We start from the raw sequence: 26333 nt of genomic DNA, 5'->3' as shown, positions 1-26333 counted from the left end.
TCGACCTTTCGAGGAGATTGCCAAATTATTGCTGGTCACTTTTCCCTCCTGCATTGCCGAAATTTTCTGCCAAAACTTCTGTTACCTACTTTTTTTGGGGGGGGGGGAGCATTCATAACATAAGTATCCATCCCACAATATGCTTTTTAGTTCGAAAAAGAAAACACTAACTTGGGAAATCCACTGATGCAACGTACACAATTACTACAAAAACAAACGCGCTGCATCAACCGCTTATTATCAGCATTCCATCAAACATTAAAGTGCAAACAGTGAAATAAAGTGCAAAAACCAACTGTGCAGTGATCTCATACAACTCTATATGATAGAACACATAAAAGACAATAGCAGCTCTTTGGTGTCGTCTTCAAACTGTCCTCTTAAATCATCAGTCCATATACATACTGGGACGAAATCTCTCTCTCGAAGACTATCAAAAATTGTCTTTTGTGTGTTATATCCTATAGAGTTGTATGAGATCTTTGCACAGTTGGTCTTTGCACTTTATTTCACTGTTTGCACTTTAATGTTTGATGGAATACTGATAATAATGGCCGGTTGATGCGCTTGGTAGCGTTAATAATCAATCCACCATGCTGCCACATCTGTATAATATGCATTGACTTTCCAGTTCAGTGTAAGCAGCTTTTCGACTTTATGAGGGCCATTCACCCTTTGTTAAAAAAACATTTATACACCACTCTCCCCTGCCAAAAAAATCAAGTAGAAGCTTTCACCGCCCAGATCGCTTTTACAAGCCCACTTATGGCTGGGGGGGGGGTGAGGTGGGCGTGGTGGTTAAAGTGTCCAACTTGGGACTTGGGCCAACTGGGATCGAATCCCTCACTCAACTATGGGGCCCGTCCTGTGACCCTGGGCCTGTCACCATCTCACATGACTTATTTCCTGGTGTAGAAGACCTCGATTCAGTTCTTTAAAGGTAAAATTTCCCCTTCAGTCGTATCCGACCCTGCGAGCAGTGATCTCATAGGCAAGCCTCTTGTGTGGGTAGTTTGCCATTTGCTTTCCCCGGCTATCCTTTATCCCAGTGATGAAGTAACCTTTTTTGAGACCGGGAGTGCCCAAAACTGCAACCTAAAACTCCACTTACTTATTGCAAGAGATTGCCAACACAGCAATTCTAACCTGAATAGTTTGGTTTAGAAAAAAGCGGTTGGCTCCAGGCGCGGTATTACTCAGTGAGAAAGCTGGCGGTAGTCGGTGGTATTTTGCTTTGAAGTAACCGTTATCTCTTCCAACGGGTGAATCCGCGACCCTAGGAGGTTTACTCCAGTAGCAAAGTTCCCATTGCCAGCAACGAGAAGCTTTACTCCTAGGTAAGGACTGCGCTTTTGTTGCTTTGCCCGAAAATCAGTGGGGTTTAACAGCTTAACAGGGTTGCCACCTACACTGCTTCCCCAAAACTTGGTCTTAGGTTAATGTCTGAGAATAATCAAGCCCGACGGCCCGGAGCCAGCCTAGATATTATTGTGGGGGGGGAGCACTCTGTTTCGCGTGTGCCCACAGAGAACTCTGAGTGCCAATTCTCCTGGCACCGATTGCCATAGGTTCGCCACCACTGCTTTATCCCCTAGCTATGCGCTAGGTACTCATTTACCGACCAAGGAATGGATGGATGGCTGAGTTGACCATGAGCCAGCTGCCAGGATATCTGACCCACAGGGGGCCTGAACTCCTGACTGTGTGAGTGGCAGTGCAAGCACTTAACTGCTATGCCACGCGGCTCCTCATTCAGTTCTTTGCTAACCCAAAAAGGGACAAACTAGTGCAAACCGGTTTCTAAATCTATAATAAGGGAATCTAAAGGCTCGTTTCATGCCTGCCACAAGTGTTCCCCGTCGTTGCCTTCCCTTTCCCAGGATCTCTTAATTCTCCAGATCCGCAGGCTTAGTTCTGCTGCTCATGCTCAGCTGTCTTGGTCTATAAGGTTAAAAAAAAATCCTAAATAGATCACAGATGGCTGAAAAGAAGCACTTTGAGGGAAAGCAAAGACAGCTGCGAATCAGTTCTTACTGGTTCTCTCGATCCCTTTAGACTGGTGCTTTCTCTGTGGAAGCGCATTGTGAAGTTTTCACATCTGTGCTTCTTTGAGTGTCGAGGGCCCTTCCGCGTTGCATAATCTCAAAGCAGAGCTAAATGCTAGAGGAGTCTTGAAGCCTGGGATCTGATTGGTGCCACAGCCTCCTAAGGACATAAGAAAGAGCCTGCTGGATCAGACCAGAGTCATAAGAACATAAGAACAAGCCAGCTGGATCAGACCAGAGTCCATCTCGTCCAGCTCTCTGCTACTCTCAGTGGCCCACCAGGTGCCTTTGGGAGCTCACGTGCAGAATGTGAAAGCAATGGCCTTCTGTTGCTGTTGCTCCCGAGCACCCTGAACTGTTAAAACATTTACGGTCTCAGGATCAAAGAGGATCGAGATTGGTAACCATAGATCGACTTCTCCCTTATAGTAAACTGTCCGGGCCTTTTAAAGCTATCGGGTTAGTGGCCATCACCACCTCCCCTGTGGCAGCATATTCCAAACACCTCAATCACACGTTAAGCGAAGAAGTGTTTCAGCAATGGTCTAACTAGTGGTCCCATCTGGTCAACGCTCCTAAGCTACTGCGCAGTGGCCCACCAGGTGCCCTTTGGGGCTTCGCGTAGGAGGATGTGAAAGCAATATTTCTGCTGCTTCTGCTGCTGCTCCTGAGCACCCTGGTCTGTTCAAGGCATTTGCAATCTCAGATCAAGGAGGATCAAGATTGGGAGCCATAGATTGACTTCATAAATCTGGCCAAGCCCCTTTTAAAGCTATCCAGGTTAGTGGCCTCAAGCTCTTTCAGAGAGCCAGCACAGTGTAATGGAGAAAAGCAGTGAACTCTAATCTGGAGACCCGAGTTCAGTTCCCTGTTCCTCCACATGGAGCCTGCTGGGTAACCCTAGCCTGTGATGTTCCTATGTTGAATAGATTGCTACCCTCAGGGAATCTTCCTTCTGGCTGACACCTCTTCACACTTTATCTCCACCTTGGCACCCTGAAGGCAAGACTTGCCTCTTGTATCTCTATCCATCCTAGTCGGCTAGTCTAGATTAGAAATCTGTATCAGTCCAAAACCAAATCCATGGAACTGTTGGGATTTTTATCCTTCAGAGCAGCAGAGTGTTCAAGGGCACAGACATGCAGCAAACCACGATCTGTTTTGGGTGCTGCTAGTAAACCAAGTTACACAAGGAGCCTCTTTATCTTTGCAAAGCGAATAGACTTTCTGTCTAGTAAGGATCTCCATTTTAAACAGGATAGGGTTGGAACAGGTTTCTAACTCCTGAACTAGCTGTTAAAGAGGTTCTACTGCCTTGTGTGATAGGATCAATGGGCTTAGTTTTGTCAAGCCTGAGGGCTCCATGGGAACTTTGACATAGGGTGGTGGGTGCAGCTACAAGATGGCTTCCGTAGGAGGCGGAGCCAGCCGCAGAACGTCAGAGAGTGAGGTTGTGCATAATTCCAGTAGCAACTCTTCAATATTTCAGACAGAATCTCTTTCTAACAGGAGGACTGTTAAACCTACACAATAAGTCAGTGAAGATCTCAGTGCTCTGGTGGCACCTACCGGCACAGCGGCTTTTTATCAATCTACAGAGCCAATTCGAAGTCCTCTTAGGCAAAAGACCCTTCTTGTCCAGCCCCTTTTCTGATGGGCGCCCAGAAAGGTGGTATGGCGGACATCACGCGATTGCCCGTAACTGGGCACCTGCAACAGATGGCCCGCGAGAATTAAGAGCACCAAATCATCGCTTCTTTGAAGCCCTAATGACTCTCAGATCGTGGTGTTACCTTTCTGAGGTGTTACCGGAGGTGTGCTATCTTCTGAATATTGAATATTGTTTGCAGCTCAGCCTTCTGGCTTTAGCGTAACCCACAATATTTCTAGCGGCTCCTTCGCTGTGACCCAGACCGCTCTCAGCACCTGGTTTGAATTTAAACCTCGTTTGAACATGATGTCACTTTTTTATTATTATTATCAGCCCAGGAAAGGTCGTAGGGCAGATTCACTGGGGGAAAGCTTCGCATTGTTGAGAACCGCCAGGGCCGGCCGGGCTGATACCTTAAGCCATCATTTCCGCGTTTCAGTTTTTTTGGCATGAGGTAATCTTGAGGCATGAGATTTCTGAGGAACCAAACAGGGAGCTGCTTGCCCGCAGGCGGACCGGCTGGGGTTTGTGGAACTACTTTTCTGGAAAACAGGACGGAAAATTGGAGCAAATGTCAGGCGGCAGATCTGAGCCGTAGCTCAAGGGAGCGCATCTGGGAAGGTGGGCGGCTGCTTTGTGAGGGTGTGGGGTTTGCGAGGGATGGGGAGAGCTGCGCACTAAGCTGAGAAGAGCACTGTTATGCGCAGGACAGTGGGAAAAGGGTTCGAGATCCATGTTTGCTCGCCCATCATCATGATCAGTATTAATCCTTTGAGCACCCCAAGAGTTGCCAACAGCCTGGAGGGAAACTTTCCTGTTCTTTATGTGTCTTAAGTGCCATTATTATTATTATTGTTATTATTGTTATTACTATTACTATTATTACTATTTATTGGTCTTGATAGACCAGTGGTGGCGAACCTATGGCACGGGTGCCAGAGGTGGCACTCAGAGCCCTCTCTGTGGGCCCGCCAGAGTCACCCCCCCACCACATCTAGAGCTGGCCAAATGGGCAGCTGGACTTCGCATTATTAACGCATTAAACCTAAAGACCTAATTTTGGGGGAAGCGAGGTGCTAGGTAACCATGTTGTTAGCTGTTAAAACCCCGGTGATTTTCATCGCAGAGAACTTAAGGAGTCGCGATCCTTTACCTAGGGAGTGGCTACTTCGGTTGCTGGCAATGGGACTTGCTTCTGAGTAAACCCTCCTAGGGTCGTGATTCACCCGTTGGAAGAGTTGCATAGTTGCTTCAAAGCAAAGCCACCAACTACCACCAAGCTGAGTAACGCATGCCTCGGAGCCAACCGTTTTTTCTAAACTAAAACCTCAGTTTTCAGGTTAAATTGTCGTGTTGGCACTTTGCACTAAATAAGTGGGTTTTGGGTTGCAATTAAATTTCAAGGGCTTTTCGGACTCGAAAGGTTAAATACCATCACTGTAATAGACCACCCAACCCGAAGGAATTTCTAGGTGATTGGCTGTAAAATATAAAGAAACAAATATGTCAGACAATACAAAATATCATAATAATATACCAATAAAACATTAAAATACGTTATAGCTGCAGACGTCCGACAACTCTATTAATTAATTGTGTGTTCCTGCACAGCAGGGGGCTGGACTGGATGGCCCTTGGGGTCTCTTCCAACTCTATGTGATTCTATAATGGCCTCCAAAATGTCCTCTCTTGATGATGTCCAGCCTGTCTCTTTTATCCAAGGGTTTTTTTTGTTTGCTTGTTTGTTTCGCTGTCAAGTCACAACTGACCAGAGGTGTAGCTGGGCCATAATGTGCCTGGTGCTCACTCTGTGTTTTCCGCCCCCCCCCCCTCCGCAGTGCCCTGCCCCCCCACCCTACACTTACCTTATTGAAACAGTGCAGGCTGGAGAAGTGGCCTGTTCCCTTCAGGCTGAAAAATGGCCTGCTGGGAACTACTCTTCCCAGGAGACCTTGGGGGAGATTCGCATGTCAACACAAACCTAAAAGGGGCATCATTGCATTGGTTTGATGCTTTCGAGTTTTTTTGGGGGGGAGGGGTTCTTGTGCATCATGTCGATGAGGTGACGTCACTTTGAGATTTGTGCCAGCAATGACGTAGCACTGTTGTGGCACCATGGTTTCCCCTCCCTCTCCCACTAGTTGCCTATAGCTGGAGCCCCAGCAATGATGTTACTCAGCGGTGGAGAAGACATCTTCACGACTTTGACCAGCGGTGGGATCCAAAAATTTTAGTAACAGGTTCCCATGGTGGTGGGATTCAAACTGTGGCGTAGCACCAATGAGGCTGGGTGGGGCACAACGGGGACGTGGCTGGGCATTCTGGGGGCGTGGCATTCCTGGGCGGGGCTGTGGCAAGGATGCAGCCGCTGTGCCAGTCCTTGGGCGGGAGACGACTGCACGCAGGCGCAGGCTGCCACGCACACCGGTGCACCTGCTGCTAGACTGCTTCAAGTTCTGCGCGCTACTGCTGAGAGGAGGGGCGTAACTAAGGCAAAAATCACGTGGCAAAATCACCAATTAGCAACCCCCTCTCAGCACACACAAATAATTAGTAACCTACTCTCGGGAACCTTTGAGAACCTGCTGGATCCCACCTCTGACTTTGACCCTTGGCTGGTTCCACAACTCAGCCTGTGTATCTTGCCCCCCTTTTTCTTGGTCCTTTGCCCCTCAGTCCTGGCCTTGACACCAGAGAAATCATTACTCCGGTGCCCGCATTTCCTGTCATTTGACTCTGATGTCACATTAAGGTCACATTAAGGGCCTCCCGGTTATATCCAGACAAGCCGTGCCCATTCGATTGTCGAAGGGCTCTTTCACGGCTCGCGAATCGCTTGTTAGAAGTGCTATTATTTAGAGATAGTTTCCAGATTCAGGCTGTATGGCCGCGATGTTCTAGCAGCATTCTCTCCCTGACGTTTAAGCCTGCATCTGTGGCTGGCATAAACTTCAGAGATCACTGAAGATGCCACGGAAATCTGGCGTAGCTATCGAACATACTCGGAAACCATACAGCCCGGAAATCACACAGCACCCAAATAGAAAAGCCATTAACTTCTGAATATTAAGTATTTGTGGTTCAGACTCTGTCAACTAGCACAATACCCTAGACTTCTCTTGGAGAACCGGGTTTGATTCCCCACTCCTCCCCGTGAGCGGCGGAGTCTTATCTGATGCTTTGGATTTGTTTCCCTGCTCCTCCAGATGAAGAGCTGGGTGACCTTGGGCCAGTCACGGTTCTCTCAGAACTCTCCCAGCCCCACCTACCTCACAGGGTCTCTGTAGTGGGAAGAGGAAGGGACTGGAGTTTGTAAGCCCCGCTGAGTCTCCTTGCAGGAGAGAAAGGAGGCAGGTATAAATCCAAACATCGTCTTCTTCTGCTACATCATTACATTGTCAACAAGGGCCCCCATCTCTTGAATCTTCTGCTGGTTGCTGCCCTGGGAAGGGTTGAGTTTGAAGAGGATAGTGGCCTCAGCAGGGTATAATACCACGGAGCCCACCGTCCCAAGCGGCCATTTTCTCCAGGAGAACTGACCTCTGTTGTCTGGAGTCCATGAACATCTGGGGTGCCATAGGTTGCCCAACCTTGTGATAGGGGGACGAAAATACCACGCCATGAAAGGCTTCGCATTTGTAACGTGAATCGTGAGGAGTCAGTTCATCATATCATGCACCATTGTCCTTTATATGATGCAGGTGGGGGGGAAGTTCCTGGCACCTCTGTTGACTGGCAACAGCATCCTCACAGACCAACAAAACACCCTCTTCCTTCTGGACCACAATGGCTCAAGAGAAGCTGTAGAGTTGACTGCCAGGTCCCTCTGTATTGTAATCGCAAGGCGTTCTCAATGTAACCTTCGAAACATTTTATTCTGCTTTTTAATCTTATCATTTTAGAGGATTTTTCTAACACAGATCCCTATTTTATTATATGCTCTTTTATACATTTGTATTTTTTTTTAAAAAAGTATGTATGATTGTTGTTCGCTGAATGCCATTAAAGCTTTCAGTTCGGACCGACCTGATATTGCTGGATCTCACAAAGAGAAAGATGGGTCAGGATTTCTTCTACTTCTTCACTGGTGGTCAGAGATTTTCTGTGGTTGATTAAGAAGTGGCCAGAGGTGGAATCCAGCAGGTTCTCACAGGTTCCTGACAGTAGGTTACTAATTATTTGTGTGTGCCGAGAGGGGGTTACTAATGGGTGATTTTGCCACGTGATTTTTGCCTTAGTTACGCCCCTCCTCCGCTCCTCAGCAGTAGCGCACAGAACTTGAAGCAGTCTAGCAGGAGGTGCACCGACGTGCGTGGCAGCATGCGCCTGCGTGCATTCGTTTCCCACCCAAGGACCGGCACAGTGTCTGCGTCCTTGCCACAGCCCCGCCCAGGAATGCCCCGCCCCTGGAATGCCCAGCCATGCCCCCGTTGTGCCCCGCCCAGCTCCATTGGCGCTACGCCACAGTTTGAATCCCACCACCATGGGAACCTGTTACTAAAAATTTTGGATCCCACCACTGGAAGTGGCCATTCGTATCCGTCGTGGCTGCTAGTGGTTGAGGAGCCTGCTCTTAGGAATGAAATTCCTGGAGATTTGGAACTATTCCTGGGAATGGCAGAATTTAGGAAAGGGAGGGAACTCAGCAGGGGCGTGTTGGCATTGAGCGCACCCTCTAAAGCTGTCATTTCCTCCAGAGAAACTGGAGTAACAGACTTCCCCCTGTGATACACCTCTGAAGATGCCAGCCACAGATGCAGGCGAAACGTTAGGAACAAGATCCACCAGACCACGGCCACACAGCCTGGAAAACCCACCACAACCAGTTGAATCTGGCTGTGAAAGCCTTCAACAATACACTGATCTCTTTAGTTTGGAGATTGGTCGTAATTCCAAGAGAACCCTCGGCCTCACTTTGACGTTGGTAACCTTACTTGTTTTCCAGGACTTCCTGGAAGTCCAGGACTTCCTGGAAGACTTCCAAGATCTACTTGTTTGGGGCCTTTGCTGAAGAAAGCGGCCTCCTTTCCACCAGTGTTCTACGCATTTGGCCTAGAAAGACCAGAGAGGCTTCTTGGACTTCCTGCCAACGTGTCCCCCGCTCTCAGAGCTGAAGTTGCTCAGAGGGGCCGTGCCACTGGGTTCTCCTCCGCAGTTGGGGCTGTCTGTCAAAAGCAGGTGTTAACTTGTTTGTTCTGGCAGCTGCTTCCTTGCCCTGTTCAAGGGAGCTCAGCTGCTGCTTGAGCAGAAAGTAGCTCCGGATAGAGACATCTGAAGCAATCTTAGTGCTTTACTTTTGTGATGGTGCATTTTAAACAACCAATCTTGATCCTCTTTGATCTGAGATTGCAAATGCCTTAACAGTCCAGGTGCTTGGGAGCAGCAGCAGCAGAAGGCCATTGCTTTCACATCCTGCAGGTGAGCTCCCAAAGGCACCTGGTGGGCCAGTGCGAGTAGCAGAGAGCTGGACTAGATGGACTCTGGTCTGATCCAGCTGGCTTGTTCTTATGTTCTTATGTTCTTATGTACTTGCAACCTGGATGTAAATCCTGATTCATTCTCTCTCTCTCTCTCTCTCTCTCTCTCTCTCTCTCTCTCTCTCTCTCCATTCCTTCTATCCATCCACCCAATTATTTTAAGGTAGCATTAGCAACGTACATAGGACAATCTGCAGGGCCAAAGAAGACGAGCATCTTACATATGGAATTCCCTCCCTTTGCGTATGGAATTCCCTTGAAAGCAAGCACGGTGTAGTGGTTAAGAGCAGGTGAGCTCTAATCTGGAGAACCAGGTTTGACTCCCCCACTCCTCCACCTGGGTGGCAGAGGCTTACCTGGTGAACCAGGTGTGTTTCCGCACTCCGACATTCCTGCTGGGTGACCTTGGCCTAGTAGTTCCAGTTCCCTCAGAACTCTCTCAGCCCTGCCTACTTCACAAGGTGTCTGTTGTGAGGAGAGGAAGGGAAAAAGTTTGTAAACCGTTTTTAGACTCCTTATGGTTGAGGATTTGCACTCCGTAATTAACCTCGTTGGGTGTCATTTGGTGAATCGCTTTCTCATAGCTGAACCTACCTCCTGGGGTAGTTGCGAGGATAATAATGGAAGGGAGGGCTGTCTGGGGGTGCTTCAAGTTCCGTGGAGTCAGCCTCAGATGTAAAATGAAATTGATTTTGAAAAAAAAGATGTAATAGAACATCTGAGGTACATTATTGGAGCTTTTTTGTGCCTGACTTGATAAGAAACACTGTAGATGTGTTTTTATGTAGTTTTTTAAAATTTTCTTTCACATAACAATGTATACAAGCACAAATATACAAACACAAAAAAGAAAAAAACCCAAAACATGCTACATTTCATCATCATCATCATCAACCTTTTTATTGGCATAAGTTTAAAATACAACAGGGAGGTTGAGGAGAATCAAGTTAAAATAAGTAGGTTCGGTCATTTCCAGCAGTTAAAACAATAAATAAATAAATAAACTAAAATCTGTGACGAATCTGCTGTGCCAGCGCCAGGAATTTGGCAACGTCTAGGGATCTCTGAGGAGACTGATCACAAAGCAGAAAGAAGGATTTAACCTTGTCTGGTGAGTTGGCACAGTTTTCAGTGTATGGGTCTATATATTGTCTTCTAGATGAAGTATATAGTTCGCAATCTAGGAGGATGTGCGCGATTGTTTCGATGGCTTTTTGTGAGCAGGGACACGTTCTTTGTTGGTATGGGATCTGGAGAAATCTGCCGCTCATTGACTTAAATTGACTTCTAGCTATCTCTGCTTTGATTAAAAGTTAGGTTCTTGCCTATAATTAAAACATCCATTCCATAGTCATTTCTCAAATGCATTCAAGTGTTTGAAACGTTTTTCTTTCGATTTCAAATCCTGCCCCTGCTTCTCTATTTGAATAGGTTTCCAAAGGTTATTCTACAAAAAGTTGCCAGTTTTCTGAAAAATGGTCCAAAACTATTGTCTCTTAATAGCGACCTCAGCTTCGCCATTTCTGAATATTCTGTAACTGTCAGAATCCAGTTATTGCTACCTCTCCATTCTTGTGTAGATAATGTCCTTGCTGCTATTGTCACATGCATGGAGTTCTATCTTGCTTAGAAAAGCCCTCTCATGATTCCCAACGAAAAGCCGCCAAGTTTTTCCCCCCAACATTGTCATCTTGAGAATCCTTTGTACTTCCTTATCATATCCCAAAGTGCCAAAGATTTGTTGACAATAACCCTAAATAAAACCCAGTTTCTAAAAAATACTCCCTGGCTTTTGTGAAATCTCCCACGTCCGCAAAAGAAGAAATCTGCGCAGCTCTGGTGTTGTTAAACTGCTGACAATTGATTAGAGACATGGGAGTGTAAACGAGTAATTATTTGGCAATTTACTGCTGCGGATTTACGATTGTGGCAAATCACCGGGTGCTGAAAGCCTTATGCCTAAACAGAGAATAAGAATAGCATCTGTCGCTAAGGCCAGCGGGGATAAAGTTACCAGGGCAAATGGCCCTCTTTCACAATCCAGTCACCTGCTAGGATTAAGGCAAATGTCCTCTCCTCTCCCAGGGGCTGGCGTTGTACAACCCCGGGGGCATTCTGGAAATCTTATGTTTCCCCTCTGACATGTTTGGAATGGTTCGAGACAGGACAGGTGACATTTTCCTTAATTTGCGGCCTCTTCCTTCCCACGGCCGGCTCGGTCGCTGTTGAACTCTGAAGACTCTCGCAAAAGCATTCGGGGAAGGGGGCGGCTTGGTGCCTGTGCGTACACGGTGTCCCCTCGGAATCGCCATCGCTAATAACAAAGTGCGGATAACAAAAACATCACCGTAAGGACACCCTGCGGCAAGGGAAGTAGGTCTGCGTCCTCTAGCGCAGTGGTGGCGAACCTATGGCATGCGTGCCAGAGGTGGCACTCAGAGTCCTCTCTGCGGGCACGCACGAACAGAGTTCATCGGGGGGGGACAGAAAATCCCACACACACACACACGTCTAGGCTTCTCTGGGCCACTGGGCATGACGTGTGCGCACCGTGGCGAGCAGGGAGGACTCAACTGGCAGGCCTGGTGCCTGTGCTCTGGGTGGCTGCTGCCCGAAGTGGGGGCAGAGACAGAGGAGGCAGAAATGCTAGAGAGGTGCAGAGCGGAGCCAACCGGTTTTTCTAAACTTAAACCTCAGTATTCAGGTTAAATTGCCGTGTTGGCACTTTGCGATAAATAAGTGGGTTTGGGGTCGCAGTTTGGGCGCTCGGTCTCGAAAAGGTTCGATATCACTGCTCTAGCGACTCCCTGGTAGTGCAGAAATTGTGCGAGTGTTAAATTAAGCAAAAAGGAGAAGGGAAGGGATTGAACCTGATCCCGGAGGCTTGGAAACCTGGGAGAATCTGATTATCAGTGAAAATGGGGGAAAGGGGGAAAAATCTACCTGCTGTGGCTCACAAGGGCATAGAGAATCGTGGTGGGACCTTGGGGGAGGGGGATTTCCTAATTGCCCTTGGCTTCAACAATTCCTTGTGTCCCCTCAATTGTTATCCTCAACATATTATTTATGCAGGAATGTTGGTGTAGCTTTTCTCCTTCCTCCCATGTTGTTTTCTGTATCTTGTATTTTTACTGTTCAATTTCGTTTAACATGTTTGAATACCACCCTCTGGGAGGGAAGGCAGCATGGGATAGTTGCCCAATCTTGTCAAATCTCAGAAGCTAAGCAGAAGCTACTCGGATGGGAGACCACCAAGGAAGGCTCTGCAGAGGAAGGCGATGGCAAACCACCTCTGCTTCTCACTTGCTTTGAAAGCCCTTTGCTGGGGTCACCATATGTTGGAAGTTAAGCAGGATTAGTACTTGGATGGGAGACCACCAAGGAAGGCTCTGCAAAGGAAGGCAATGGTAAACCACCTCTGTTTCTAACTTCCCTTGAAAGCCCCTTGCTGGGGTCACCGTAAGTTGGAAGCTAAGCAGGGTCAGTACTTGGACGGGAGACCACCAAGGAAGGCAATGGCAAACCACCTCTGCTTCTCACCTGCCTTGAAAGCCCCTTGCTGGGGTCACCGTAAGTTGGAAGCTAAGCAGGGTCAGTACTTGGACGGGAGACCACCAAGGAAGGCTCTGCAGAGGAAGGCCATGGCAAACCACCTCTGCTTCTCACTTCCCTTGAAAGCCCCTTGCTGGGTTTGCTGTAAGTCAGCTGCGACTTGACCGCACTTTACACAAACACAAACCACCCTCTCTATTAAAAGAATTCCAAGTTGCTTTCTAATAGTACAAAATAAAATGTAACCCAACCCGGAGCTGGCAACCCTGGAAAGTGCCTGCTTGCATGACTTAAGTGCAGAGCCGAGTAGAATCGCATCCATCCACTGGTGGGCTTCCATCCGGAGCTCTGGGAGAAAAGCATACCTGTGAAGCTGCCTTATACTGAAACAGACCTTTGGTCCATCAAGGTCAAGGTGTGCTCGAACCAACAGCAGCTCTCCAGGGTCTTGGGTTCAGATCTTCCCCCCTTACCTGCCACTTTAAACTGGAGATGCCAGCGATCGAACCTTGGACTTTCTGCATGCCAAGAAGATGCTCAGACCCACTGAGGCATGGCCCCGCCTCCCAACAGAAAAACCTTGCTGATTGGACCAGTGGCCCCTCTAGCCCAGCATCTTGTCTCCCACAGTGGCCAACCAGTTGTTCACAGGAAGGTGCCATATTCTGAATCAGTCAGTATTGTCTACTCCAGGGGTCTGCAAGCTGCGGTTTTCCAGATGTTCATGGACTACAATTCCCATCAGCCCCTGCCAGAATGGCCTGATGGGAATTGTAGTCCATGAGCATCTGGAGAGCCACAGGTTGCAGACCCCTGGTCTACTTGGACTGGCAGCCGCTCTCCAGGGTTTCGGGCAGACGGTCTTTCCCACCCCCTACTACCTAAACTTATTAATTGGAGATACTTGGGATTGAACCTGCAGCCTTCTGCCCACTGTGCAAAAGCCCTCCTTGCTGAGCCACAAGTGGAGGAGGGAAAGTGCATGCCGTTCGCGGCGCTGCTTGCCAGCCAACTCCAAATGGAAAAGTTTCCCCCCTCCCTGCTTGGCAAAGAGGGACAGTCCTGAGCCCATCATATGATTCAGTTCACAATCAACAGGAAATAGAAGGCTGGGGACGGGCCTGCCTTTGGCACACGGGCGGCCGTGATCTAATCGGGCTCGTCCGTCTCTGAGCTCCGCAAGGCATTCCTGCCCCTTGTGGAATTAGCAGGCTGTTTTCTGCTGTGCCTCCCAGCACCTGCTGGACCCAGATTCCTCACATAGCTGTGCCCTCGCTGCCACGACCCTTCTACAAATGTATATTTATAGGTTTTGCAAGCCAGCTTCTCGTTGATGGCGGCGCCTCCAGATACAAAGAGACACGGGCCTCCTTTTCCTTTTGCCAAGGAGACGACCATCTTGTCCGACTATTGTAAGCCAGGGCTGTATTAACCCATGGCCGGGCCCCTAGACTTCCAAGATACTCCTGCCACCCTTTGATACTTTAGTCTTTTATCCCACTGCAGCTGACAACCTGACCCTCGTACAGAAAGTACCAGACCGCAGTACATGGTCCTATATCCACTTGGAGGGCCTCGTGAAGAATTTTACTTGCTCACACTCCCATCTAGGTCATGACTAGACAGTGGCGAAGCCACCAGGGGACGGGGGTGTGCGTGACGCATCCGGGCTTAATTCATTTCTAGCTGTCACTCACGGTGGAGGGGTGGTAAAATCCCCCCCCACTCCCTGCTGGCAAGCAGCTCTCCTACTTATTAGGAATGGAGCAGGCCAGAAGCCTGCCTGTGTTGCCTGGGCCTGGTGGGAACTACATTTCCCATGGGCTCCTGGGAAATGTAGTTCCCACCAGGCCCAGGCAACGCAGGCAGGCTTCCGGCCTTCTTCTCCGGCCTGCTCCTTTCCTAAGAGTAAGTGGGGTGGGGTGCCGCAGGGGGTGCCGTGGGGGGCGCCCCGGGGGAGGACGCAGGGGGGGGGGCGAAAAAGCCAGAGTGTGCACCGGGCGCACTCTGGTCTAGCTACACCTCTGTGACGAGACTATATTGCTCATGGAGGCGTAATAATGGAGGAAGAGGCAAGAAATCTTGTCCTAATGTGCTACCTCCCTGGTGTGCCCCAGGACCGGAAGCAGAGCGGGGCAAAAAATCTTGCCCCGATGTCAGGGGCAGAGCGCCCACAGGGACATGCGGGGTCACATGTCCCGGGGCGCACGTCGTCCTGCCACGTGGGGGGCACAAAATCGCCCCCACACCCCTACTCCTCCTTGCCGATTCGGCTCCTGGGTTAACGCGGGGGAGGAGGGGTGTGCCATGTGGAGGCGTGGACTGACTTTCGCCGTGAGACAGATCTGACTGAGGTTGCCAGTCTGAGAGCCCCAGAGGTGGGATCCAGCAGGTTCTCACAGGTTCCCGAGAGTCGGTTACTAATTATTTGTGTGTGCCGAGAGGGGGTGACTAATTGGTGATTTTGCCACGTGGTTTTTGCCCCTCCTCTCAGCAGTAGCGCGCAGAACTTGAAGCAGTCTAGCAGGAGGTGCACCGGCGTGCGTGGCAGCCTGCGCCTGCGTGCATTCGTTTCCCGCCCAAGGACCAGCGCAGCGGCCGCATCCTTGCCCCAGCCCCGCCCAGGAATGCCCCGCCCCAGGAATGCCCTGCCCCGCCCCTGTCGTGCCCTGCCCCGCCCAGCCCCATTGGCGCTACGCCACAGTTTGAATCCCACCCCCATGGGAACCTGTCACTAAAATTTTTGGATCCCACCACTGGAGAGCCCCTTTGAAAATCACCTCGCTGGCTGAAAGGCAGTGGCTTGAGGGAAAGGAGACAATCTGGTGTTTACCACAGGCCGATTCGGCATAGCGGAGGATCCCAGTCAACATGAAGACGGATTGCCGCTCGTGAACCCGATGATTGATTTCCACAGCTGAAAAACAGGATTATGGCCCCCGTTTTGCCACAGGAGAGAGAAGCGTGATGGATGAGTTCCCTCGAAGATTACGCTATAGATAGAGTTGTCAACAGCAGGAGTTTGTTTTTATTCCCCAGCTCTCCTGCATCTGTGCCGATAACACAAAACAGAGCTAAGGGTTTCCTGGACGCATCTGATGCCTTCTTCCTTTAAAGTTCTTCCACAGGTTGTAAAGTTATGCCAGATGTGGTTTCTCCTCAGCCTGTCTCTTCGCTGCGCTTTCTTTCATTTCTTTTCAGGGTCTCAGGGAGGGGCGACTGTTCCGTGGCCCCTGCCCTCCCCAGTGCCTAGAGAAGACGAACAGGGTTTGATCTGGCTGGGAAATTGCCTCAGGGCCATCTGCACAGTACATAAAATTGCACACAATGTTCCTCAGATGACTCTTTTTAAATGTTTGGGTCAACCAAATGCCACTCTTGAAACCTGCAAGTCACTTATTATCTGTTTATCCCGTTTGAATCCCATCCATCATACCAGAAGCTCAGAAAGTAGACCGTGTCTTTCCATCCTCCTCTATTCTATCATCCCAGTAACCCTGCGAGATAGGCTAGGCCAGGGCATAAGAACACAAGACTAGTGACCCACCTAGTCCAGCATCCTGACTCACCCACTGGCCAACCAGTTCCTCTAGAGCACAGGTGTCAAACTTGTGGCCCTCCAGATGTTATGGATTACAGTTCCCATCATCCCCTGCCAACATCATGCTGGCAGGGGATGGTGGGAACTGTAGTCCATAACATCTGGAGGGCCGCGAGTTTGACACCTGTGCTCTAGAGGTCCAACGACAGGGCATAGAGGTCAAGACCTTCACTCGAACATCAGAAGACCCCTTCTAGATCAGACCAGTGGTCCTTCTAGTCCAGCATCCTGTAACACACAGCGGCCAACAATCTTCCGGATGGCCAACAAGAGGGCACAGAGGCCAAGGCCTTCATTCAAACATAAGAAGAGCCCTGATGGGCCAGCCTAGAGGTCCATCTAGTCCAGGATCCTGTATCACACAGTGGTCAACCAGTTCCTCTGGAGGCCCAGTGACAGGGCAAAGAGGCTGAGGCCTTCATTAGAACATCAGAAGACCCCCTTCTAGATCAGACCAGAGTAGACAATTTTGACCTTGGTAGACCAAGAGTCTGAGGAGGAGGAGGAGGAGGAGAAGGAGGAGGAGGAGAAGGAGAAGGAGAAGGAGAAGGAGAAGGAGAAGGAGAAGAAGAAGAAGAAGAAGAAGAAGAAGAAGAAGAAGAAGAAGAAGAAGAAGAAGAAGAAGAAGAAGACGACGACGACGACGACGACGACGACGACAACGGACGACGACAGGTAGTATGTTTATTGGAGCCCACCAGCCCAGCTATTACAAGCCATGCCATGGAGGCAGCTTTGGTTTAGTAGTGCTGAAAGTGAACAGGGCCTTCTCTTAACACCCTCCCCTTTTTTCTGCCAGTGTGACAGGCATAAGCCTTAGTCTGTCATAGAGTGATCTATCATGGATTGTTGTTGGCCTACTGTGTAATCAATATATTGAGGAACAACGTGTTAACGGGGAAAAGTCATCTCTGAGTCTTTACCTGTAGAAAGCAGCCATTGCTGGAAGTTACCCACAGGTGAGCCAGATGTGATGCAGGCAGCAAACAGTAGTCCTCAAAAGACAGTGATGACCAAGTTGTGACCTTTGGGCTTCCCAACCCAGCCTGGGAACCAGCAGGAGATTGCAGATGTGAGGATATGGGAAGGAGTTAGCCATTGGCAACAGTGTGATACCACTTCTGGGAAGACCCCAGATTTGACATGATGGTAAAACCACAGAGTTTGTTTGGCAGTTCCTAGAGAAGCATTGCTTCTGAATGTTCCTCAGAAGTGGCATCACACAATAGGCCCGACAACCACTAGGGGACTGTCAACCCTAGGTGGCCTTCAGGTGACAAATTTTCTCTAGCCCTGCTTTAAAAGGACAAAGAATTCTTTCAGAAATCTAGAGCTGCTTGAGATATGCCCCATAGCTGCTATTTTTCCACCACAGGATGCTGACTTCAGTGAAACACGAAAAGAGTTCAAGGTGTGGGTTGGGGCTTGGATTGGAGTATAGCTGGACTATTTCACTTCTCGTGAACTATTTCACTTCTCAGTAGCTGGACTATTGCACTTCTCATGGACTATTTCACTTCTCAATAGCTGGACTATTTCACTTCTCATGGACTATTTCACTTCTCAATAGCTGGACTATTGCACTTCTCGTGGACTATTGCACTTCTCAATAGCTGGACCATTGCACTTCTCGTGGACTATTTCACTTCTCAATAGCTGGACTATTGCACTTCTCATGGACTATTGCACTTCTCAATAGCTGGACCATTGCACTTCTCGTGGACTATTTCACTTCTCAATAGCTGGACTATTGCACTTCTCGTGGACTATTTCACTTCTCAATAGCTGGACTGTTGCACTTCTCGTGGATTGGAGGACCAGTACATTGCCAGTCATCAGTACAGTTGCCAACTACCTGGGGGCAGGGAGAGATGGTCCTTTAGTAGAGGCTTCATGGAATGTTATTTACCAGGAGATGGTAGGAAGGTAAATTATTTACCTTCTCATCTGTTACCTTCCTGTAACCATTTCCACATTTTAAAGCCGTTTCTAGTACAGGGGTTCCTAATGGGGTACCTGTGGGTGCTACGGCCCCAATTGTGGGCCATCTGATGCTCATCAAGTATTTTTAGGATGTTGGCGGGGCCAGATAGGGCTTTTGCCCAGCAAACCTTCTGATTGGCTATGGAAGATTTGATTGGCTGTGCAGATTTTTAAAAATGCTTTGGCAGCGGCTGCCACCACAACACTACGTTCCTGAAATTAAGCTGTGGCAATCATTTTGTGGCTGGCTCCGCCCCCTGTGGCAGCCATTTTGCGGAAGCCATTTTGCGGAAGCCATTTTGTCACTGCACCCGCCAAGCCACGTCTGAATTCCAAATGTATCAGCAGGTTCTAAAAGGTTGTGAACGCCTAGTACAGTGATGGCGAACCTTTTCGAGACCGAGTGCCCAAATTGCAACCCCAAACCCACTTATTTATCCCAAAGTGCCAACACAATAATTTAACTTGAATACTGAGGTTTTTGTTTAGAAAAAATGGTTGGCTCCGAGGCATGCGTTACTCAGGAGTAAGCTTGGTGGTAGTCGGTGGCTTTGCTTTGAAGCAATCGTACAACTCTTCCAACTGGTGAATCACGACCCTAGGAGGGTTTACTCAGAAGCAAGCCCCATTGCCAGCAACCAAGCTTATTCCCAGGTAAAGGATTGCACTTTAGTTTAACAGCGCTTAAAAGGGTTACCTACACTGCTTCCCCAAAACTAGGTCTTAGGTTTAATGCTAATAATTGAGCCCAGTGGCCCAGGCCAGCCTAGATGTGTGGAGGGGGCACTCTGTTTGCGTGTGCCCACAGAGAGGGCTCTGAGTGCCACCTCTGGCACCCGTGCCATAGGTTCGCCATCACTGGCCTAGTAGATGGTTACCATAGGGGTGAAGACAAGAGAGAAGAGGGGTCGAAGTAGTCTTATGGGGGGTTGTACGTGAGCAGAGAGAGTTATTATTATATTAGAACTCTGAGACAGGTCAACACGGCAACGGAGATCGTTTTATGAAGACATTTCGGTTGGGTGCAGCTTCGGTCCATAGATTATCCATTAGTCACACATGTCAGCAAGAATATCAGTGGTATTAAAGGTCAAAGGAAGAAGAAGGGGTCAGCTGTTCTTCAGGGGAATCTTGAAGGCAATAAAGTATTGCTGAAGTTAAGGTTACACCCAGCCGTGTGTTTTCAGGGTCCTGCCTTGAAACCCCATCCACCCTCTCCCCAGTATGGTTTGAACGCTGAAAACTGGAGCATTTTATCCCTTTCTGAACATTTAACACTCTCCAAATTGTTACAACAGCCCTTTAAAGTGAGGCTAGTATTGTTCTTCTCACGTGGCCAGCGTGGGTCTGGATCACAACTTGGTCCCTTCGCTGATGTTTTGGCAGACTAGCTCATAAGAAGAAGGAAAGGATCAGCGTTTGGCTGCAACCCCCGAAGTCGTTAAACCGAGAACACCCAGTGCTTGCGAATCTGTACTTTGATTGTGAACATTTCAGTGAAGGCATTTTGTATACTGCTGTCATTTACAACACTCAGATAACAGGGTGGCAACATGGACAGCTCAGCCTAGCCTGATCACATCTCTAAAACTAAGCAGGATTGGCCAGAGGCATAGTGCCAACGGGGCAGAGTGGGGTGCAACGCCCTGAGCGGAGGTGTGGCCAGGTGGAGGCGTGGCCAGGCTGTGGAGGGGCATGGCAGGGGCATTCTGGGGTGTGGTGGGGGCACCCTGGGCGGAATTTCCCCTTGCTCTGCCTCTGGGGCTGGCCCTGGTTGATACTTGGATGGGAGACCACCGAGGAAGTCCAGCGCCACTATACAGAGGCAAGCAATGGCCGACCACTTATGTTGTTGCCATAGAAACCCCCTATAGGTTGCAAAAGTTGGTCGCCACTTGATAGGATTAAGCATGTGGAAATGCATACATTATTCTGGCTGATATTCCATCTCTTGCATCTAGAATCGTAGAAGAACAAGCTACTCTAACTTTGCAAATGGGGCCTCCTTTCTCAGATTTCTCACACACACGCACACGCGAGTGACAGGCTCCCCTAACTTTGCAGCTCAGTTGACAGTTTGTCCCATGTTTCCAGGCAAAGTTCTTCAAATTTTACCACAGGGACCTAGGCCCAGAATGGAGAAGCGAGCTATGGGGAGAGGAGGTGAGTATGGCTTTCACAGAAAGGGCTGCTGGGAAGTGTAGTCCTTGCCCCTCTGGAAGGAGCTGGAATCTGGGCCCTCCTGAATGGCCAGGGACTATACTTCCCAGCAGCCCTTGCTTTTTCTGGTCTGTCATTGGGAACACGCTGCTCAAGCATATAGTGAGATGAGTCCACTGACTCTGGGTGAGATAATGTCATAGGTTGGGTTGACTTGGGAATATGTATTTGTCATCCAATGGGCAGCCTTCATCAGAGATAGACCATTTGCTTGGGTGCTTATTTCATATGTCTAAACAAAGGCAGAGGAAAGAGAAGGCCAAGAATGGGAAGAGAAGTGGAGGTGAAAGAGAGAGATATCCCAAAAAGATATAATTCAGGTATTGCCGAAGGCTTTCACAACCAGAATCACTAGGGTGTTGTGTGGTTTCCGGGCTGTATGGCCGTGTTCTAGTAGCATTTTCTCCTGACATTTCGCCTGCATCTGTGGCTGCCACCTTCAGAGGATCCTCTGAAGGTGCCAGTCACAGATGCAGGAGAAACGTCAGGAGAAAATGCTACTAGAACACGGCCATACAGCCCGGAAACCACACAACACCCCAGAAATAATTAAGTTACATTAGTTGTGGATTATAAAGAAATTATTAAGTTCCTAAGTTAATAAATTGTAATACATATATACACACACACATACATATATGTATATATATATACACACACACACATACATACATATACACACACACACACACACATATATATATATATATATATTCAACATGTCTACAGAAGAAGAAAAAAGACAAAATAACTTAATTGATTCATTGTTTTAATAATTCTTAGGATATTACTAATATTGTCCTATTAGCAGGATCATCATTATATAAATACTTTATCCGTGGTTCCCAGACGACCGTGTAAGAGTCCAAGTTTTCTTTATTAAGCAGAGTCATTAGTTTGTCAGTCTGCTGTTCTGTATTCCTGGATCTTCTGGAACCATTCTTCTATCAAAGGTAGATCTTTACTGTCAGCAACCATTCTTCCTGCCGTTAGCAAATAATACAATAGCGTGGTTTTTTAAAATGTTTTTGAAGGTTTCTGTCATCTTAATCCCAAAGTAAGTTTCTGGAAGTTTCTCAAATGTATCGTTTATTATGTTTTCAATAGTTTATTTTCAAATGTTCATTTTTTTCCAGTAATTCTCTAATTTCTTACAGGGTCCTTCCTCCACAGTTGCTGTTCTTGGTGCAATTTCGATGCACACCAAACCCAGGAACGCGCAGAGAGAGTAGAGCTAATGTAGGTTCCAGATTCCATGGGCCATCCATCAGCACAGATGTGAAGAGGTTTCCGGCAGCTGGCACTTCTTTATACCCCAGCGTGAGGGATAATGGATCAAATGGGAAATCAATGGGAAATACAAATGCTGCCTGCGCCTCAGAGAGCATTACGTCGAGGCTTTTGATTCCATCATTACCGTGATATATTGCTGGACTGTGGAGGAAGGAAGCACCCCAAGCAGAAATCAGCTCACTGGTGATTCTATTCATAGCATTGTGGGTGCCGGGAATGACTCCGGCCGCGTCTATAAGTGTTCCTCTCCCCACGCCGGTCTTCCGAGTTTAACTGGTGGAATAAATCATTTTTCTGCCCTTGCAAAGGCTGGGTTAGAAATGTCTCGTAGCTCCTAGGCCAGTGGTGGCGAACCTTTGGCACTCCAGATGTTATGGACTACGATTCCCATCAGCCCCTGCCAGCACGGTCAATTGACCATGCTGGCAGGGGCTGATGGGAATCGTAGTCCATAACATCTGGAGTGCCAAAGGTTCGCCACCACGGTCCTAGGCCCTTTTCACCTACACAGCTTACTGTAGATTTTTGTAGTGTAGTGTCTTGAAAATGTTTTCTGTGACATCATTGAGCATACCATCATCCCCCCCCTCCCCATTTGCTTTTCTCCCTTGTCTCTTCAGCTGCATTTATTCCACGTGCTATTATTTTTAATGGTGGTGGGATGTCATCTGTGATGCAGAAGAACAACTCTCCCCTTCAGCCATTTTCTCCTCCCCTTCGTCTTTCGTTTTCAAAAGGAACTTGCGTTAGCAGTGTAAGGTGAAGGCACAGATGCAAGCCAGGTGGATTGTGTCAGCTTGTCAATTTCATACCAAATGAGCAGGCCATGTTAGTGGTTAGGAGCCGGAGAAATTGAGATTTATCTGCCAAGAAACACATATTCTAATCATAGAATCATAAAGTTGGAAGAGACCCCAAGGGCCATCAAGTCCAACCCCCTGCCATGCAGGAACACACAGTCAAAGTACTCCTGACAGATGGCCATCCAGCCTCTGTTTAAAAACCTCCAAAGAAGGAGACTCCACCACACATACTATTTATTTGTTTGCTTGTTCAATTTATACCCCGCCCTACATCAAAGTCCCAGGGAGGCTCACATAATGGGGTTATGTGGCATAGGAGGCGTATGAGATTAAGAGCTCGTGTATCTAATCTGGAGGCAGCAGTGGCGTAGGAGGTTAAGAGCTCGTGTATCTAATCTGGAGGAACCGGGTTTGATTCCCAGCTCTGCCGCCTGAGCTATGGAGGCTTATCTGGGGAATTCAGATTAGCCTGTGCACTCCCACACACGCCAGCTGGGTGACCTTGGGCTAGTCACAGCTTCTTCTTCTTCTTGTGATTCTTCCTGTAAGTCCTTGCAGGAGTAAGATTGCTGCACCATTTGGTTTGTTTCTGTTGATGCAGGGCAGGTGAGCTGTTAATGGGTTGATTGGGGGTCACCTTCATTACCGATGTGTGGTAATGCAGTGTAGTCTGGTCTACATTTTTTCTTTTAACTTGGGCGCAAATGGGGAGGCTACAGCAGAAAAAAGCTTGTAATCAAACAAACAGACACAACTAAATTTGCCTCGATGCATGTAAATTTCCCAATAAACAAGTGCGTCATTGATTACAATGAACAAGTGGGTTCTGCGGGGCAGAACTTGGAAGGAGTTGCAACAACTAAATTTAAAACAAAATGGCTAACTTTTCTTAACAAAAAACACTTATTAAACATTAACATTTAAAATTAACAGTTCACAGTCCTGTTGAGTTGCATTTCAAGTCCTTGTATTTACAGTCGTGTAATGCCAAGTCCAATTCTTCCTGCTGGAGGTTGGCTTATGAAGACTTCAGAGGCTTGGTGAACTGGATTCAAGATGATGAAGGTCCCCAAAAGAACTCCCATCAACTACTTACACAGAAACCCTGAAACAATAAATTCTAACATTTACAATATAGCAAAAATAAACTCCCTTCCCACTAGTTTCCAACAACTTCGCAGTTACCTTAAACAAGGTGTTAAGAGCTTATAAAGAAATAGATCAAGGTCCCAGCCCGGTAGCCTTGCTTCCTCCCACTTCATGAGTTTTTGCAGCCTCCTGCTGCTTTGAGTCTCCACCCCTTTCTGGGTCAACCCATTCTGAACACAGGGGTTACACAAGCAGGACGCAACCCAAAATAGTAGGCTGTTGAGCATCCCTGATGTGAAGGACTTTAATCCTTCAAGCACCATACAAATACTAATGGGCTTTTAAGAAGAAGAAGAGTTTGGATTTATATCCCCCCTTTCTCTCCTGCAGGAGACTCAAAGGGGCTTACAATCTCCTTGCCCTTCCCCCCTCACAACAAACACCCTGTGAGGTAGGTGGGGCTGAGAGAGCTCCGAGAAGCTGTGACTAGCCCAAGGTCACCCAGCTGGCGTGCTTGGGAGTGTACAGGCTAATCTGAATTCCCCAGATAAGCCTCCACAGCTCAGGCGGCAGAGCTGGGAGTCAAACCCGGTTCCTCCAGATTAGATACACGAGCTCTTAACCTCCTACGCCACTGCTGCTCCAAGGGATGTCAAACATTCTAACAAGATTTAGGGTCAGCCGTCGTCCAAATTTGTCTTCAAACTGAGGAAAGACATTCAAAACCAAGTTCAAAGGCAAAGCAGTGAAGCCTCCAAGAGAAAACACAAAACTAAATCAACAGCAGGACCCAAATAGTTGGAAGAATCAAACAAACCAAGCAAAATTGTACCCAAAGCCTCAGTGCCGGATAAATATTCTCCGCTGAATATGATTTTTTCATGAGAACACATGTACCAATTGTGTTTTATTGGCTTGCCGCAGATTGCCAGAAGAACACTGGAAACTCGCTGGCACCTGAGCGTCGAATCTGTACCAAAGCGCATTCTGCATCCGTCGCGTTTTGGATGGGATTCTTATGAAAGCAGTCCCGTGAGTGTCTCAGTGCACGAAAATGGAAGGCAGTGGGGAAACCTGGCAGGCCTGTTTATTTTTATGAATAGGGTCTTTGATCTGGGAAACTTGCCTCCCGATCCAGGTCTGCTTTTCAAGTTTGCAGGCAGAGTGGAAATTCAGAGCGACTGCGGAAACCCTGGCATAAGTGGCTCATCCTGGCTTTCCAAGTTGAAATCCGGGTGCTGTTGATTCCCTCCCCGAACATTATGATCGATGGATTTGGGACACGTCCAGTGGAGGAAGTGAAATGGCACAGATATGTTTGAGGGCAATGAAATGCTAGCAAAAGATCAATTGCTCAGCTTCCAGAACGGGGCGGGTGTGTTTCACTTCTTTTAAGTTAAGCAACAGAAGTTGCCTGTTATTGAGCGATCATTGATTCTGCTAATTCTTCATCTTCTTGAGACCGTGGGTACCTTTGGGACTCTGACACAGGGTAGTGGGCACAAAATGACTGCCAGCATGACATAGTGGTTAAGAGCAGGTGGGCTCTAACCTGGAAACCTGGGTGTGTTTCCCCACTCCTCCACCTGAGTGGCAGACTCTATGATTCTATGATTCTATTATTAGTTGGATTGGTTGGATTGGTTCAGCTAGTCTGGAGTACAATTACTTTAGCCTATATAAGGTACAGATTTGCTGTTATTGTCAATGATTTTGCTAGGTGTACATTAAATTTCTCTGAAGATCTCCTGCTTTTCCCCATAGATTTCTCTCTTTTGGCATGAATCAACACTTCAGCATCAAAGAATTCCTCAAGTAATTCAAGCTGACAGTACATGGATCCCTTTAAATCCCCTTGAGAGCACACCTGGAGAGATGACTACTGAGCAGGTGGACAAAAGAGCAGCCAAAGATCCTGTGTGAAGAGGAGGGGCTTTCTTGCCCTTTGCCCTCTAGAAGCCCCACCCCTTGACCTTATTGGCCCTTGAGACCAAGATGCCGGACCATTCCAGGTGCTTCCTGATTTTGCTTCTCACCTAAACCTGGATTACCCCAAGAGGAACAGAAGGGGAGCAACATTTCGCACACATTAAAAAAGTACACATGGCTGACGCCAGTTCTGATGTGGTGGAGAAAGAAATAGTTGAAAGTGGATGATGTATAAATAAATGCTAGAAACGGGGGAGGGACTGGTACAGAAAGATCATACTTGTTTATATTCATGTATTTTTCTGTTTTTAATCAAAAAATAAAGTAATGACATATCCTAAGGAATTGTCTGCTTCTTATAGAAACTGTTCTAAACCATGTCTGTGTAGACTACGTGGGGAATTCTTGGTGAACACTGCCTCTCAGTTATTTCCTTCTGGAGCAGTGGTTCTCAACCTGGGGGTCAGGATCCCTTTGGGGGTTGAACGACCCTTTCACAGGGGTCGCCTAAGACTCTCTGCAGTGTTCTCCATCTGTAAAATGGATAAGTGTTAGGGTTGGGGGTCACCACAACATGAGGAACTGTGTTAAAGGGTCGTGGCATTAGGAAGGCTGAGAACCACTGTTCTGGAGGCTAGCGAAAACCTTAGCCTGTAAAACTTTCAACAACTTTCAACAATGCTAGATAGT

The 26333-nt window shown here is 48.0% G+C and overlaps 1 protein-coding gene across 8 annotated transcripts in view; it reads left to right on the top strand.

The window, feature by feature from the left end:
• SLC38A6 (solute carrier family 38 member 6) overlaps positions 1-25984 on the top strand; it is a 100690-nt gene extending 74706 nt beyond the window's left edge. For 5 of the 8 annotated variants that reach the window (XR_007243605.1, XR_007243604.1, XR_007243602.1 and 2 more), the window contains 3 exons: positions 21703-22005; positions 24639-24746; positions 25479-25612. Coding sequence is in view for 2 of the 8 variants with exons in the window: in XM_048485831.1 (XP_048341788.1) it covers positions 25479-25637 (159 nt within the window). In the remaining 6 variants the exon portion in view is untranslated. Of the gene's footprint in view, positions 1-21686; positions 22006-24638; positions 24747-25478 lie in introns of those variants that run through there. The other 3 variants (XR_007243603.1, XM_048485831.1, XM_048485834.1) reach the window with 3 other exon arrangements.
• The last annotated feature ends 349 nt before the right edge of the window (positions 25985-26333 follow it).

The sequence above is a fragment of the Sphaerodactylus townsendi genome, linkage group LG02 (assembly GCF_021028975.2).
Source record: "Sphaerodactylus townsendi isolate TG3544 linkage group LG02, MPM_Stown_v2.3, whole genome shotgun sequence".
NCBI classification, from domain to species: Eukaryota; Metazoa; Chordata; class Lepidosauria; order Squamata; family Sphaerodactylidae; genus Sphaerodactylus; species Sphaerodactylus townsendi.
This window is presented reverse-complemented; position numbering and strand designations above follow the sequence as displayed.